This window comes from Didymosphaeria variabile, assembly GCF_027946475.1.
Source record: "Didymosphaeria variabile strain IMI 356815 chromosome Unknown scaffold_3, whole genome shotgun sequence".
NCBI classification, from domain to species: Eukaryota; Fungi; Ascomycota; class Dothideomycetes; order Pleosporales; family Didymosphaeriaceae; genus Didymosphaeria; species Didymosphaeria variabile.
In genome coordinates, this window is record NW_026611622.1 from 161758 (window position 1) to 179422 (window position 17665).

General features: G+C 53.3%; 4 protein-coding genes across 4 annotated transcripts; 2 read left to right on the forward strand and 2 right to left on the reverse strand.

The window, feature by feature from the left end:
- Positions 1-221: 221 nt before the first annotated feature.
- Positions 222-558, reverse strand: N0V89_003416 (uncharacterized protein; the record flags this gene model as incomplete). The annotated part of the gene is made up of 2 exons (XM_056212218.1): positions 222-458; positions 520-558. The coding sequence occupies 2 exons, from the start codon at positions 556-558 to the stop codon at positions 222-224; spliced, it is 276 nt and encodes a 91-aa protein (XP_056072526.1).
- An 880-nt stretch (positions 559-1438) lies between these two features.
- N0V89_003417 (uncharacterized protein) lies at positions 1439-3419 on the forward strand (the record flags this gene model as incomplete). The annotated part of the gene is made up of 3 exons (XM_056212219.1): positions 1439-1812; positions 1860-2059; positions 2104-3419. The coding sequence occupies 3 exons, from the start codon at positions 1439-1441 to the stop codon at positions 3417-3419; spliced, it is 1890 nt and encodes a 629-aa protein (XP_056072527.1).
- Positions 3420-10913: 7494 nt separating this feature from the next.
- Positions 10914-11999, forward strand: N0V89_003418 (uncharacterized protein; the record flags this gene model as incomplete). The annotated part of the gene is made up of 1 exon (XM_056212220.1): positions 10914-11999. The coding sequence occupies one exon, from the start codon at positions 10914-10916 to the stop codon at positions 11997-11999; it is 1086 nt and encodes a 361-aa protein (XP_056072528.1).
- Positions 12000-15401: 3402 nt separating this feature from the next.
- Positions 15402-15713, reverse strand: N0V89_003419 (uncharacterized protein; the record flags this gene model as incomplete). The annotated part of the gene is made up of 1 exon (XM_056212221.1): positions 15402-15713. The coding sequence occupies one exon, from the start codon at positions 15711-15713 to the stop codon at positions 15402-15404; it is 312 nt and encodes a 103-aa protein (XP_056072529.1).
- Between the last annotated feature and the right edge of the window lie 1952 nt (positions 15714-17665).

Below are 17665 nucleotides of genomic sequence, written 5' to 3' on the forward strand. Positions count from 1 at the left end.
CTACGGTTGAGACCAGAGAAGTGAAGTGCGAACAGAACGCTGAGTATCTTAGAAAATCTCGCAAGCACAGGCACGGTATATGTATTTATAAGGGACACTTGGTGAGTTTCAGTACGAGAAGGCAAATTTAAGGCTACTGAGTGCAGCGGTCAAGGTATTGTGGCGCTTGATACGGGACATGCCTGGTTATGCAGCATGATGACAAGCCCCGCTCCGCCTCACTAGGCTCCCTTCCGTTCGCTTGTTCCCACCCCAACCTTGCCAATGTTGTTGTACGGCTGCTCCGCAATGCTCTCACCCAACCAGCGCTGCATCATGGGCGGATACGATCCATTGGATGTGGCCGCTCCCGCGGAGTGGAAGTGGGTGTTCAACCGGTTTGTCTGATTCCTGTCCAATTGCGTATATCCAGAGGGCGAGCTCGCATGGCCAACAGGTACGGTGCCACCTTTCTTGTCCTATAGCAGATCCAAATTAGCATCGAGGCCTTTTCGCGATACAATTACACGTGCTACTCACATGGCTAGATGGCGTCGTTGTGTTTTTGTTCTGCTGCATCTTGGCCTGACTTCACGGAAATGTCCCAGATACGATTGTATCGATCTTTGAGAAGTATTTGATATCGAGAAACGATTCTGAACCGATCGTTAAGCACACTATGAGACCCATAGTCGAGATTATATGTGATGACAATGAAGTTCAAGACCATTTTGTTCGCTGAAGAACTTTTGAGAATTTTGAGTATCGCCGCATGTGTTGTCCATGCCCGGTATACCAGTGTCAATGCGCCCAAGGACCTATGAGAACTATTGTCATGGGCGGGGACATTCAAGAAGACAATAGCCAATGTGCTCTCGAGCGACGAGTATCTTTGCGAAACATCTCCAATGCTCCGGTGCGTCTAATCATGCAGTGCATGAGGACTTTGGAGTACTTTCGCAGAGTTCGCTGTGGGATGCGGCGCTCGACCCATGGCGACTAAGATATCCGCAGACCTTTTGCGAACTTTTGCACTAATGTGTGTCGCAAAGTCACGAGCGACTTGTGGCTAAACGCCCTGTCCCTCTTATTGGTGCTGGTGCTACCACGACAGGGATCCTGATTGCTTCGGCGGCACGCAGTGTTGAATGAGGCTATGGGGGCGTACCACAGCTAAAGGTTGCCTGACTGCGGGGATGTCGGAAGGCTGAGCACCTTTTGCAAACTTCTGCGAACTTTGTTTCGCGCAGGCCCAGCAAGCTCATCAATGCTTAAAAATTACTGCTCATAGTAGAAGACAGTCGCGTTTATTTCTAGAGTTTCTCCTCAGAGCTCTCCCTTGTTATTCTTGTTATTTGACATAAGCGAACTCACGTGCCTCTCTTGGATAACAGACATGGACCACAATCAGTCGCAATCGCCGACAGGCTTCAATTGGAGTCCAATTCTTTCAGGAAGCATGCCAACACCTATCGATTATAATACTGGTGGGGTTGACACCTCCCATGACCCCCAGTGGGCACAGCCTAGTTCTTCAGCGTACCGTGCCCACGACGAAGGCCAGCGAAACGCAACATCAGACATTTCCAACGTCCAGTCGTCCACCATTAACATCAGAGGCGATGTTGCCATGGAAGATGTTGCAGAACTTCCTCAAGCATCTGATCATCTGGTTTCTTCACAAATCAAGCCTCCGTCGTCTCGAAGGTCGAAACATGCAGATCTCGATTGGGAAGGACATCGGGCTAAACTTTTTGAGCTCTACATACAAGAAGGCAGGAAACTGACCGAGACTATGGAGATCATGAAACAGCGTTATGGCTTTATTGCACCGTAAGTATTGCTATCCTTCGCTGACGGACAAGTGTTGATTTCTCTAGAGCCAAAGCCTTCAAAGACAAATTCAGATACTGGAGGTTCCGAAGGAACCTACCTGGAGAGGTCGCACAGTGGATGGTTCAAAGAGCATCGCTGAGGGAAGAAATAGGAAAGGAGACACATTTCGAGTTCGGAGGTCAAAAGTGGACGCTTGAACAAGCCTACAATGGCGCGAAACGTACCAAAAAGGCAACGGAAGACTGTGAGTGAGGTCTCCCACCAGAAACTCCGCTTACTGGAGCTCAGTGGTAAACACGCCGGAAGGAATGAAAGTCAGCACTCCAGAAAATGCCAATATCGGCAACTCACTAGATGCTCACCGCGATGCTGATGAGCTACCGGGAAGTCCTAGTGTTGTTGCTGTAGGCCTGGAGACACTACCAACTACGCGTAGTCTGCCACTCAGCTACAATGGCAAGACTAGGCAAGACCTAGCCGTAACACTCAATGTCGCGCGGAGTTTTTCACAACAAGGTGAAGAAACCAGGGCAGAAAGTGCTTATCTTGACGTTTTTCACGGTCTTGAGCACCTGCTCTCTCCGACCGCTGCGGATACCGTCAGGATAGGATACGAGATCGCATCGTTCTATTGGGAGCGAGGGCGTAAGACTGATGCAGATGCTATTTTAGAGGCTATGTCAGCAACTCATATCAATCAGTTAGGCATGGAGGACCGTAGCACCCAACAGCACATCCTACACGTTGTCGAGCTTCTGAACTGCTGGAAGCGGGGCGAGGACGCTTTGGTGTTGTTGCAACACGCGAAGCAAACCGCGACTTCAGAAAGGCATGCCCGTGCTCGGAAGAAGGACAGAGTGCAGGAAAGAGAATCTGCTAGCGCAACAGTGGATGAACGACTCCAATCACTCAACGCCGAAGTTGACAGCGCTCCCAATCCTACGATACTTGACCATGGGCTTGCGTCCGCTCGCATTCATATGGCGACGAACAAACCCGCCCTCGAAACATTGCTAAAAGCCATCGAGAGGCAATGTCTCAGGGATCCAGCAGTGCTAACGGTCCAAGGACTCCGAGCAAGAGCTGAGCTACTCAGACATCACATCAGCAAGGGTGGCCGTATGTCAGTTGCAGATCGAAGCGCTTTCGAGACTGCAGCAGATCTAATGAAAGTATTCTGGGGTCGAGCTCTCTGGGACCGTGAAGAGTTCAAAAGCCATGAAATCATAGAGGTTTCACTGGAGCTTGCAGTGGGAGTGTTGCGGGGCGAATTGGTCAAGCACGCCCAATGGATGTTTCGAGAGATTCAGAAGAAAGCGACCAATTTCTTCGGAGAGGACGACGAGCGCACCATCTGGGCCCTAATCAATATTGGAATCATATACCAGACATATCGAACCTGGCCCGAAGCCAAGCCCTGGTTTCAGTCCGCGTATGCAGCTGCAGACGCGGCGTGGGGAATGAAGGATGGCGTGTACAGGTCTCTGGAGAAGGCCCTCGAGAAACATCATTTCGCTTATCTCAATGACGAGGGACGGCCTTTCAAGACAATCTTCGGTGTGTGTGGTGTAACGATCCATCCAACAAGGCTGCACTTGGACTAGCAGTTAATATGTCATTGAAGTTTACTGAATTTAACATTATGTTCACGAATCAAAATCGTATGACAATTACCATGGTTCCATCCTAGGCATCACCACTCAACACTCAACAGAACACCAACAAGTCAACACCAAAGCCACGAACGTTGCCTAACAGCACATGATCAAAATGCCGAAAGAAGACATCGTATGACAAAATACTCATTCATTGACATTTTGTGTGGGACGATCAGGCCCAAGGCCAAGTATCTTCTTTCGTAACTTGAAACCTTTTCAAAAAAAAACAAACACAAGCTACCATAGGTACCATATACTCGATACTTTATGCGCGATTACACTAACTAAATGAGCGCATCATGTGATCGTTTATTGCACGCCTAAACCAAGTAAAACTAACGCCTTAACCTCTACGACAAGCCGTAGTCCGGACATCAGGCAGGCACCTCTTGCGATACACCAACGGGCCTATCCTTTATGAAGAGAAAGACCAGTCTATACTCCACAATTACTGCTCCCACAGCTTTCCACCTTGCCACTCCACCCACATCGAACCCCAGGCGAAAGCTCGGGACCTCCATGTACTCGAGCACCAATACTTCAGAGTACGCCCAGGCGCCTCGACCACGTACCCATACATCCTATTCGCAACAAACCGAACCCACAGGCCCAAAGTCAGTGCATACCTTCTCACTGAAAAGCATAGGATGAGACCCTGTGTTCATCACAAGCAGCACCGCAAGCACCAGGTCCAAATGTTACAGCTTTCTCGAGCACTACATGCATGCATGAATACAATATACACCTTGGGCGTCTATGTCGCCCACATGTTCAACACCGCTGCGCCGTGCCACAACGTCCCTTCTTTTCTTTTCCCAACAAGGCCTTTCCTTCGCCATGACCATGCCGTACCTACACCAGAGTAACGTCCTCCTTACCATCGATTACCCCAAATTACACACCACCCACCCACTTCACGCTACAGCCCTCAGCATTCCCTTCTCCTTCCTCGCCCTCCAGCAGAGCTTCGCCCATGATTTACGAGCGCATACCTACCTCCAGTGCGCCAGGAACAAACTCCCCTCGACCATCGATGCGGAATGAATTGTCACTTTAACGCTACCACCCAGCATGCCCTTCCCCTTCCTCGCCCTCCAGCAGAGTTCCACCCATAGTTTACGAGCGCGCGCATCCCCACCTACATAGCGCCACACATTCATTCAAGCTCCCCAGCCATCGATGCGAAAACGAAGAATCCTCATGCCACAGCTAGCTAGCCCTCAGCACGCACCACCCCCACAGTTGTAACATTAACGTGCAAAGAGATCTAGCAGGAGGGAGACTACGTCATTCATCCACCGTCACCATGTCCTACACCCTCCTCCACTCATCTTAATCTACACCAGAAGAAGCAAGTCAAGTCCTTTATCTCAGCACGCGATGGATTCCTCGCCGTCTACTTCCATCTGCACAGACACTGTCGATGCTCAAGTGCGGTGTGGTATCGCCTTAGCATAGCATCCTACAGATACAGATACAAGTAACGTAACCAAGATACCTCGCGCATACACGCTGAAACCAGCCAGCCAGTCTAACCGCGTATGTCATGCAATACGTGATAGATATGAGCTCTGTCGTATTAGGAGGTACGTTTCTCAGGGACCTGAGGTCTACCAGCGTTTTTTTGACGTAGTCGCTTAATGGGCTGGTACTTCTACGGACACGGACGTCCAAGACGCTGTGCTGGCGTGGCGCAAGTATTTCATATCGGTCCATGCCGGCGGGAAGCTTCGAACGTGAGCCAGGAAAATGTCCACAGTATTCCTTTGCGAAGCAGCGTCTATGGCGCTTTGCAGGGTCTCGGCCGAATCGAGAGTTAGGATCCGACGGAGGACCTTGTCGCGCGGCTCACGCGATGAGTAGCTACGGGCTCGATGGTGTAAAATACACTGTATAGTCTGGTGATTAGAGCGAGAGTTCCATTTCCATCCGCTCAAGTAGATACCCATGAAGATTCACCGGTCGGGCACATTCGAAAAAGCAAGTAGTTGCTTTACGCATAAGAACTCTAGTGTATACGCCGCGAGCAGACGGACAGCGAGCGCAATCATAGAGAAATCATGCCTCAGTGTATATATAACGATTGACGAGCGCGATATCTAGACACTTATCAATATGGGGGTATGCACCAGACATACCGAGCATAGAATGGAACCCATGGCTTGCCTGGACGTTTCCCCGACAGGCAACGTCGTGGTTAAGATACCGGCACAGATGGAATGCCACAAACGACGTATAGACGAGAGCACACTTCAGTGCATGACCGGCAGCACCGATACCTGCATCCGGTTCTCGAGCGGTGACTGGGATTTTTAGCCTGCATTCTCACTCCGTCTGACATGCAGTGCAAATTCTCGAGCCAAACACCGCTTCCGTAACATTTCTAGAACAGGCAGGACACATGGCATATGTACGCCGTATATGGTGGGAGCCTGGGGTGGTGCACGTGGGATTTGAGGCTGGAAAGCAGCAGGTCCGGAGTCCGAAAGCATGCAGCTTTGGGTATGCAGGGCGTGCTTTCTGTGCGCTACACTGCTCGGTGCAGAATTCGTTTACAAGAAGGGTATCTACGCTGATGTCTCAGGTCATCTCGTGTCTCAACGACGAGGGTGGTCATGCGTTCGGAGTGAGGACTGTGGTCGCGGAATTGAGGTCAGTATGTCAGTCCACGTATGGTCGCACAAAACCGTATGGCCTCTCCATGTACGTTAATGCTTTACGCCAACACTGACATTAGTAGCTTTCCCTTTGAGCTGCTCCGAGCGAAGCGCCAAGGTTCGTGTCTAAGTGGTCGGAATGCTTTGTTGGGAAAGACCGTTTGTGCTACACAGTCTAGCTTCGTTCCTAGGCGAAGATAGCGGGCTGACCCCAGATGCAATTGGCTGTATGAGGCATCGTATGAGGTGCGAATTTTCGGGCTGATCAACAGTACGGGAAGCCGCCGAAGGATTGCGGAATAATATGAACTTATGAGGGACCGAACTCGGGCCAGCATGCTCCAGAAGGTAAAGATAAACACGCATGGTAGCGTAGAGATCACCAACCCGGGCTGACGTAGTAGTTGCGAGGATCCTGCATTACGACGAAGGAAAGATTCGCGAGCTGACTGAAGTAGCGGGTAAATGCGGTAGACACAGCGGGCTAATCGAAGTCACAAAGATTGCTTCGCAATTACTGACTTACGCATTGGCTGATTTGCGGAGTCTTTTCACATGCGGCTAGGTATGTGGGTGTTTGGCAGGCTTGCCGGTATGTTTTCGATGCGGCCAGGTGCTACACGTGCAATGTCAGCCACTGGATCAAGACTGAGATTTGAGCAACATTTCGAGTCGCACGAATCCATGCGATGAGCTGAGATGCCGTAACCCGGATGCGCACCGAACATTGACAGTGACATGCCGAAGGAAGGTGTAGCTTGACGACGGTTCGACCCATCCTGTCTGACCTTCTCCGCTTTTGCTGCGAGCGTAGGTCTAATGTTAGTCGGTGAGGAGCGGTTGCAGTAGTAGCGAAGCTCCAAACGCGATCCGGTTACGGGTTGGGCATGAAAAGAAGTCCGTAGACATGGAACGGGACACCGTCTTGAATCAGACCGATGGCCCGAAACGGAAATGCGTCTGGTGCATTCGCAGCAACAATGTGGCGTAGCGACCGCTGCTACTACTTCAAATTGATGTGCGTTGGCTTGCGTTTGAGAACCTTGGAAGCCCACAAGAATTGAGAGTGGCCGTGGTATGTGATATAGCTCAAGGGTGATGGGCCGATATGATGGGTGGGGTTGACTGCAGCAAATCAATGCTCGCGGTAAACCGCTCTTCTGCGACCGGACTAAGCCCTCAGCGAGAGTGTGACACATCGTACATAACGGATCGTATCGCTGAGTTGAACACGAGAGAGCAGGGTATTGTCTGATGCTGATGTACCTCGCTTCGACTCCTTAGGCGGTACTCGTAGGCGAGAGAACTTGAAGAAGTCAGCTCGTCAGCCAATCCAACGACACTTAGGGGTCTCTGGTCCGATACCGAATGCAGGTCAGGTGTGAGCGCCGGGCAAATAAGATGACGGCCGGAGATGCAGCCTCAGGTATGTTTTTACCTCATTAGAGGCGTTTCGCTACTCCCATGGTTCCGTCAGTTGTGGTTGCAGAACCCTGGGATTCCTGGCCCCCTTGCCTTGCTTGGCTCCTTCGTTGGTTGGACGCACTGAGTGCGAGTCTGGGACGAGGCGCCTAGTCTGGCATCGCTTCGGGTGTGTGAAATGCTACGCCGCATCTTTTCGCCGGAGCACGCATGACTGGCCAGGTATCGATAGCCTGCAGACGCCGTGTCCCCAGTTACCGGATCGAGCGCCATGCGCAGAAATAGGATACAGACCTCCTTATTAGTGGAAAGCTGAGTCAATCGTCTGTGTGTGAGGATGGATGATGCCGAGGGAACTACCCAGTTGAGAAAAGTCATGGGTTTCAGAGCCGGCAGTCCGCAAATGGGCATTAGCGTTCAAACTGTCTGCTCGAGTCTAGAACACGTATAGCATCCGGTTGTGATCGTCCACACCATCAAAGGTAATGCACGCCTTCGCTTGGTGTGAATTTACCGACGCAACTCGCTTCTGCCTGGGTGCTGCACGCGGAGGTAGGCGGCTGTGAGCCATCGACTTTACTTTTTTGACAACGTCAACTGGACACGACAATCTGCCCCCACAGTTTCTCGTGCTTGCGGGCCTGGCATTGCACGCGTTCCAAACTCTATCGCGCGACGAGTGTCCACAGTCGTAGGATTGGATCACCGCTGGTACAGTAGCTGGTTGCACGACAGACCTGTTGTCTCTCTGCGCAAGGATTTGCAACACATTCGGACCGCTTGGCCCTGTCGTGCCGAAGCCGCACATGCCGCAGCACTTTTTCGAGATTTCCCACAGAACGCTAACGAAACGTCACGCTTGGGCCCACTCATCTCGTGGAAAGCCGAGTATGCGTCATCAAACGACTACTTCCCGTGATGCGGATTGCCGAGCTGAGGCTGTCAGCCTGCTCAGCCTGGTTGGAGGCAATACCAGAATCCTGGCCCCGCGTGCGCTTTGATAGGCTGGTGACCAGAAGAAGCTGGAAGGGGCACTGCTGAAACCACGGCTGATTAGTGGCCTTCCTAACTTCGATGGACCCCGCTAGCACGCGGACATGTACTGTACTCAAGGTCAGGACGGCAGCTCCTTCACTACTAAAACCTTATGCTACCTTAGGTAGGAGAAGACGCCAACGCCGGTCAGCACAACTCCATCGTTGCGATCCGATGCCGACTGCAGGCAGATGCATAAGTAGGCGCTATGAAAAACGCGCGCCCCTGCCCAACGCTTACTGTGCCCCGTCTCGTGATGCGACGAGGTGCAACGCCCGCTTGACCGTACCAAGGAAGATTAATCCGAGCTGGCCGTGCTGCAACATGGAATCCTCGACCGAAACGTGATGCGGATGCGTGGGATGCGCTTGTTAAGGAGTGGATACGGACTCGCATGCCGCTCGTTTTGGGAGAGGAGCCATGCTATGCTATATTAGACGTCACCCTGGGGATCGGCGGCGCAACGCCGTGGTGGTTGCATTGGGTTGCCTCTGAGAGTGTCGGAGTCATGGCGATGGTGCATACATATTGCAAGCGCTGGATGGAGGGCGGCGCAGATTAGGCGCAAGAATTGCATTGCGTCAGCACAAGGCGTTGATGAAAGGTCACACAGACAGGCCAACGGGACGGTCTTTTTCTGGCGCGGCATCTGGCAGAGGGGTCGGGCTCGATCATGGCCGGTTTGGTGTCGATCCGTTGGCCGGGGCATCCCAGGCCAGGGTTCGTGTCGGCGCTCGGCTGAACAGCCACCATGCCGGCGACATCTTCGTTGTCGACTTTTCCAAACGGTCTTGCCGATTCAGGCTTGGACACCGTGGGGAAATTAGCGCTAGGGCTTGGGCGGCTCGAGCAGCAGCCTCAAGTGTGGCTGTCATTGTTGCTTCATGCAACCAGGCCTGGCGTTGGCCTGGTGAGTCGTTGGACTGGAATGTGACCGGCCTGTCGCACTGAAAATACAGCGGGCAGGCTGCCACTTGTGTTGTGATCTTCGATGACCGACTGACGTGTGCAGCATGGGCGAGGGCGGCGTCTCTCTCGGCGCACTGGCTGCGATGCGTGCACGATGTACACTGCGACACAGGACGACGCGGTCATCGGGGTGTCTGAGCTGGCTCGGCGGCGGGGTGAAGGGATCGGTGGCGGGTGGCCAGCGAGATGAGCGCTGGTGTCAGGCCTCGCCAGGATTCCGAAGGAGGTGTTGGGTCAGACGGTCGAGCGTGCGTGTCCCGAGCCGCGCTGGTGTTCGTTCGGTGGCTTGTGGGTCTGGCAGGAGCGCGCTGCTGGCCAGGGAAGGCGCGACAGGCAGGCTGCACGGTTTCAGCAAGCACGACGGGCAGGCGAGTTTGGGTGGGGAAGGCGCGGCGGCCCTTGTCCATCGTCCATCGCATCGCTGCTGGGCGCGCCATCCCTGCCTGACGATCCATGAAACCGGTCCCGCCTGTGCTCGCCGCCAAAGCACTCAGGGCTGCGGGCCACGTCGTGCGCTTTCTGGAAGCCGTTCGCTACTGCCGCCCAATTATGCCGCGCCTTCCTGCCCCGGCTGCCGGCTGCATGCGGCCACCGCCTTGCACTCGCGGTCGCACCCCAGCCCCTGGGACCACTCCAACGACGCACCTCCGTCTGCATCTGCATCTGCATCTGCGCTGCGTCCCCTCAAACACATCCTGGCCTCGAACTTGGCCCACTCCGTCCTTCGCCCGAGGGGCCAAGTCTGCCTCCTCCAGGCGGCTAAACGCTGGCTGCTGGCCCTTGACCGCCTCGCCGGCCTTCTCACCACACTCGCCTCCCTGCTGTCCTGGTCCTGGCCCTAGCAACCCGCTACGAGTCGCACATTTAGCAGCGCCGACCCCAGTCGCACCACCCAGCCATGTGGAGGTTCCTCGCGCATGCACCGCTGCCGTCGTTGCAACGGACGCCACGGCCCTGTGATTCGCCCGCACCATGGCGTTTCTTTCTTTTCGTCGCCTGCATCCGCCATGATGAATTGGTCCATCAGCTCCCGCCCTCGCGAGCCGCCTGGCCGTCACAGTAGTGCCGTTCCTTCACATCCCTTGGTGGCCGTACAGCATGCCACCGCTTCCTTGCCTGCACTTAATGCCCCTCTTGGTACGCTTGTCCTCTTGCTCGCCTAGGCTGTCCTGGCAAGTGCGTTGCATCTTAGCCGTCCTTCTAAAATCTCCCACCCATCCTTCCCAAATCGTCTGCATTCCTTGGCACCCCATATACCTATGCACATGCCCCATGCCTACCAACACGTCTGGTCTCTGTGACTCCGGACCACCTGACACACCAAGCACTCTTGACTTATCTACTGCTCTCGCCCATCATGACCAACTCGACATCGCCATACGACATGGCTGCCAACATGACCTCATATGCTCCCAACCCATACCGCACATCACGAACCTCCAACAGCCAATCAGGTCACTCGTACCGTGTTGAGAAGCCCAGGAGCAACCACAACAGCCCGAGGACTGTCGAAAGGAGAAAGACCACCACGGGTGCAAAACTCTACGCCACCCTCGACGACCATTACAACATGATGATGGGCATAACCGGAGACGAGGACGCTGTCGAACCCATGGGTGAACCTGCCCACACTCGACCAATGAGCTGGCACCCCTCGTCAAATCAGTTCCATGCACGACCCCAGTCCACAATGTTCGAGCAACCACAACACTGGCCTCAGAACTACACAAGCTCGTCTCGGACTTCTGGCTATGGATCGGACTTCTATTCGCTTTCTTCAAGAAATTCCACGGGTGCGGAACCAACCCAACAGTATTCGAACCATACGACTGGCCACGAAGCACACCGAGGCTCACAAGACTCGGATTCTAGCTGGCAGACCCATCAGTCGTATTTCCACTCCTCCTACTCTACGCCGGCCACGGAACCCATGCCATGGTATCTCCAAGAGTGGGCTCGCAAGAACCATGACCAGGCTGTTGCTTCGCAGAATGGCTCGATGGAATTCCTTCCCATTCAGCATCCAACCGAAGCCGAAGAACAGCACGCAGATGTCGACATGGAAGACGAGGGGAAAGAGCTTATTGGCATGGGTCTTTACGACGTTTCCGACTCTTCTCTCGATTGGTCATCCTCATTGGGTGAGGCAACAGGAAAAGGTCTAAAGCTGGAAGAGACGTGGCAACCTCCCGAAGAAGAAGACGACGAAGACGACGAGCAAGACGACGATGCCAGCTCTGACGACGGAGAGGAAGAATTGCCACCGCCTCCCGCGCCAATGGCTCCGGTCGCTTCTGCCAAGGGCCAGCCCACGGGCAACATGGAGGGACAGAGCTTCTTCTTTGAAGAAGATGACAACATCACCAAAGAGTGGTGGTATCACCACCTCAAGCAGCCTTCCCTACCAGTGCGGGACGCTGGCTACGGCTACGGTTGGCTTTGAGCAAGATTTTCTCCTTTTAGCATAGCGTTGGCGTTGGTTTCCTTTTGGGTTGGAACTTGTGTTGCAAACGGACAGGATACAGATACCCCAAGCCTTCAGAGGCGTGTACACGCGTTCGCGCTGGGCGTGCGGCACCAGCCGGTGCGTACCAGAGATTTTGTCTGAGACACGACGCATGTACGTAGAAGAACGTTAGTAATCATAGCATAGCATGCAGCAAAAGCAAAAGCAGTCAACATCTACATGGCACTACCCTCCCAACAAGTTCCTGTTAGGATCCTCTCCTGAATCAACTGCCGTGCCTGGCATCTCATCGGACCTTTAGCCCTCTCTCTCTCTCTCCACATCTTACAATCTTAACAAAGCACAGCCAGGCTGGGCTGGCTGGCTTAGACATCCTTTTACAACTCTCAGCCCAGCCCGCCGTGCTCGCGGCTTACACAGACTAGCGACCCTATCTTGGCACTCGCTAGTCCTTCGCATAGCTCTCGCATGGCTTTCGCTAGGGTGAGCCCGCGCCGCGAAATCGCCCGGCGCCGGCAGTGCGCGCTGTTGGACCTGACCTTGTGTCTGGGACTGGGACTGGGACTGGTAACTACCGCTTTTGATTACCCAATGGCACTGCGTAAGCGGGTGCGCAGGGTGGGCGAGGAGAAGCGGGTTCGCCGCGTGCGGAGGTCGTCATTTCGGGGAGGTGGATGGGGTTTAGTTGAGGTGGTGATGGGGTGTTGTGGTGGGGCTTGCGAGTGAGGTTGCTTGCTGGTGCGCCCGCATCTCGTCTCCTCTTCTCTCGTGTTGCTTCTGCGCCGGAAATGAACGGCATCTAGGTATCAAAGGAGGAGAGGAGAGAAAAACTACTGCTAGCGCTGGGCCAGACGACTCCGTCTACGATGGTCTGGTCTGGAGGTACCGGAGGCTCGTATTGCTATACGCTATTGTTGTAGCTCTGAAGGCCCAGCACAGGCGGGCAGGGCAGGCGAGGAGGCGCGTGGTGCGATGCTATGAGAACATCCCAATCCTGCCTGCAACACGATGACCGGTGGGGCGCGAAACCTGTGTTTGTTTAGCTGCAAGCAAGCAAGCAAGCAAATCTTGCTCGTCGCCATCGCCATCGCCGCAGTCACTCCGTCCACCCCAGCCAGCTCGCTTGCCACGCTTCCTTTCAGCGCGGCTGCCCGCCCGCGCCGTCGCAATTCGCCGCGTGCAGTGCAGGCATTTTCCGCATGCACGCACGTCAAGTATGGTTTGGCTACTGCACGCGCGGGCGGGAGAAGCGCTTTGGAAGCGATCGGCTGCGTATGAGGTCAGAAGCTGCAGCTGTGAGAAGGGGGCGGATGGGCGCGGTTAGCTGGCTTGTCACCCTGTGTGGGGCGCCAATAGATGTATCGATAGGGGGGCGTATCGATTGATTGATAGCTGGGATCTAAAAGTTTTTATTTGTTGGTGGGGAGATGGGACGCGAGGGGCGCGAGGGCGCGAGGTCACGTTTCAAGTGGAGGCCGGGGGGCAGATTGCTGGATTGTTAGGCCCCGGTTATGTCATGCCTGGAGCTAAGCTGATGTCAACAAGACGCCTAGCTTCTGGCTGAAGTGTGTGCTCGCTGCGAGTCGCGTAAGAAGAGAGGACCTGGAGAGCAGTGAATGCTCAGACGGAGATATTGACGTGACCGCGATTTTGACGAGGTGTGTTCGAAGACGCAAGAGAATGAGACCCAAGGTCCACTCTCGACGCGGGGTACGGCTCAAGCTTCAATGGAAGTTAATGGGATGAGCGTTATATCACAATCCTCGTACTCCTCATCAAACCATAGCTCTCCTATCATCACGCCGTGCACATACTCCAGTGCTACGAACCGAAGCTCTCCCTCACCAGCTCTCAGGGCGCAAGGCACTCCTAGGCCAATCAGCAGATAGATCTGGTTGCGCCGACAAGGCCCTAGATGATAAAGTAGACCGTAACGCGAAAGACGGCGCTGGCGATCAGGTTGTGCTTGACAGGCAGCCGGTCAGGTGTCGACGCAGAATCGACCCTGATGTTCTGGAGCTTGCGGCTAGCTTTTTAGCTGGATATGCAAGGTTGAAAGCCTCAGAGGAAAAGGATGCATTTGAGACTACCTGATTCAAGGATACAAGGGAAACAAAGGCGAAAAAAACGGGAAGAAGCAAAGACAGGGCCGTGGGAGAAGTCGGTGACGATATGGGTATGGCCTGGCCTTGGTGAAATACGAAGATTCGATAGAGACGAGGCGGGCGAGAAGGTGAACATGGGTGACCATAATACACCATGCATTTCTGGTAAGATCCTCCAGCTGCCACATACCTCCGTCATGTGGTCCCATCTCGCACTTTTCTGTGGCTTCCACCCAAGCACCCACTAACAAAACACGAACATGCCTACCTCCACACTGCAGCTCGAAAGCTCAGAGGCTCGCTATACCACAAATCAAGTCACCCCAGGCTCCACGATGCATTTGGTGAGAACGTCGTTTATACTCAAAACCTAGCAACGTACGATTTTAGGGAAATGTTTTCACCCATGTAGTGAATTATGGATTATGGATGGATAGTGTTGAAGGCAAGATGTTCAAAGGAGAGATTTTCTCGATTTCTAAATAGGGGGCTAACGGATGGCCTGGCTATCTGCATTATATACACTAACGGACTACCTTCCTACCTACCTACATTACATACATGCCAGAGAAGAAGCGAGAAGCACCTCACACCCCCAAAAGAGAGACAGGCTTGAGAAGAAGTGGGTGGTTGCCGGCGTACATATGAGCGGCGAGTTGAAGGAGGAATGATGTTGTTCAGAGACGGTGTCGTGGGATGATCGCATGTCCTTCGTGAGGCGAAAGCAAATCCCAAGCCAGTTGCCGCTGTACCGAATGTAGCGCTCATCGAGCAGGTGAGATCAGTGCTTGGTGTGCGCGGCGTGAAGGTGTTCGACGAGCGTGAGGTGTTCGACGAGCGTGAGGTGTTCGACGAGCGTGAGGTGTTCGACGAGCGTGACGGCTGTTGCACACTTGAGATTGTTTGTTCCACAAATGCTCAGAGTGTTGCTCGGCGAGGCGAGCGATACTGTTCGAAGCGATGGTATTATTTTCGACCGCCAGAAATGATCCTTTTCGAAGCGAAGGTTGAGGTTGCTGATCGAAAACGAATGATGCTGTTAAAAGCTTGACTTGTACCCCGTCTGCATCACACCTTAAGAGGTGTGATCCCAGGCCACACCGCGAGGAGGTGGGGTAATGAGGCCCATAAGAATAATGAAGGGAAAGTATACCACCGGAAAAAACACCCACGACATTACCGCCCCACAGCCTTTTGGGCCTCAGTGATCTGGCCCTGCAGATCCTTCATCAACTCCTTCATCTTCTCCGCCCTAGCCCTCCCCTCTCCTCCTTCACCCCCGCCCTCTTCCCTTCCAAGAACCACTTCTCCCTCCCCCAAGCGCCGCATCCATCGCCGTCTCCACCGCCATCTTCACCATCTCCTCCATCTCCTTCTTCTTCTTCTCCATCTCTTTGTTCTTCTTCTCCTCCTCCTCCCTCACACCAAGGTCCCAATGCGCCAACTTGCGCGCGACGTACTTCTTCAATTTGTTGCCCCAAACGAACAAGCCAAGGACGAAGATTATTAAATTGAATGCCGGAAAAGGCAAAGCTAGAAAACCAGCGATGACGCTGTCCAAGATTGAGGACCAATTCAGGCCCATGTTTGCCTACACAATACTAATTAGCACATTGTACCGTTTTATCATCAATATCCAAGAAAACGATAGGAATAATATTCCGGCACGACAATATTGAACGGGCAATGTTGATGGTATTGTGGACTGTTATTCTAGATGCATTCTGGACGGAGCGGTGATAATGAACGGTAGGTGGTAACGTGGATCTGGACCCCAAGATGCGTAAACGATGACAATATGCCGAAGGATGCTGATTCGCGACGTGTGGACGGAAAAGTAGTGTATACGTACAGTTGTTGTGAGTGTGACGTGCCAAAGGAAAAGAAAGGAAGGGGACTCGCGGAGAACATGTATACAGGGCTTCAATTCGGTCGGCAGGTGCATGATTGAAGCAACTGCCATAGTACGGGTGGCTTCCTGCCCTGTGGAAACATACGAGATGTTGGCGAGCTTAGAGCGGAAAGTAAGATGCACTTTCCTCTCATGATGGATCAGAGAGGCCTATTCGTATGCACCTTCCAGAGACGGCCCAAACCGCAGTCATTCAACACTACATAGTCTCATCTTTGCTTGTGCTTTGCTGATGAACATGCATACAGATGCGGACTTTGCCGCAATACACAAGCATACTCAGCGGAAGCACGTTGAGTCCAATCTTACGTATCCCGTGTCATTGGAATGGCGGTGCACGCACACTTGGTAGACAAGCCGTGCACTTATCGTGTGTGTGAGGTAGCTTCATTGATAACGTGCATTTGATCTTTGCCTCGAATGGCCCGAAATCTATTCAAAGGGCTGGCGTGACTTTATGCCTTGCGATACACGCAACTGGCTCGCCGCGAAAGCAGAACACTACGAACTTATCCGAGAAGGTATCGTAAGTCGAGTATAATCAGGGTTCATAATGTATGAGTAGATCCGGCCTCTAACATTATCCTACGCCTAAGGGCGCGCTCACACTAGCAAGCTGCCAGTGACAGCTCAGTCATCCATCAATAACTTGTGCCAGAGGTTACACCACTTGCGCTCAGTGCCCCACAAAGAAATATCCAACCACCAGTCCGTTCCAGTCGATCGCTTAATCCCCAACTCTTTCTCCTGATAATTTTGCATAGCACGTCCCATTTCCATGCGCACGCAATCTTCTGAAGTCACCTTAGTAATGACGTGCGCGTGTGCGCTGATATCCCCGCCAAAAAGAAGCATAGGTATGTTGAACGGACCCAGCCATGTCAATCGCCGAAAAAATCTGTAGAAATAGGGTTTTTGCTGCAAGAGAAAGGAATCCGCGCGCTTGCGTGGTGAGCACTGGTGTACTGTGTACGTACTAATCAGTGCGAGAAGCCAATCCATCTGGTGTATGAGATCAAGTCGTGTTGCCGGTCTGGTAACTGCTTCGTTGAGTGCAACAAGCTTGCTATCAGGGATCATCATCCACTTCGAGGGCGATTCTTTACCGCATAAGGTATTGATGAAGGTCGCCAGCCGGAGAAGCTCATCCCGTTCGGTCTTCAGAGGGTTATGTTAGACGGACCACAAGGAAAGATAGTGTATGACATGCCTTTGTGAGAATGGAGCTCTCGTTGTCCAAAGGTGCTGTCTGGCCAAGCGCTTCATTCAGCGCAGAATAGTCGGCGTCGAACGTGAAGGCCATGATTTCGATAATGTAGCGACGGAGCTGTGTGTCAGGCTCATGCTTGGGCGGACTGCGTGGTGCGCACGCAGTGGAATAAGGAGGTGGTGGATCGGACATTTGTTTGTTGCTTTACGGGCTGTCAATACGGCTGGCTTGTATGACTTGTGTGGAGGTGGGAATAAGGAGGACTATCAAAGGGATCATATATGCCCGTAGAATGGGGCAGGTCCATGGTTTCGTGCCCCACATTGAAACTGGTTGGGACGGGGAAGCATGTGCGTCCGTGATTCAAGCGCGCAGGTGTGGTCGGAACGCCACTGTTACCGCAATCTGAACCTTG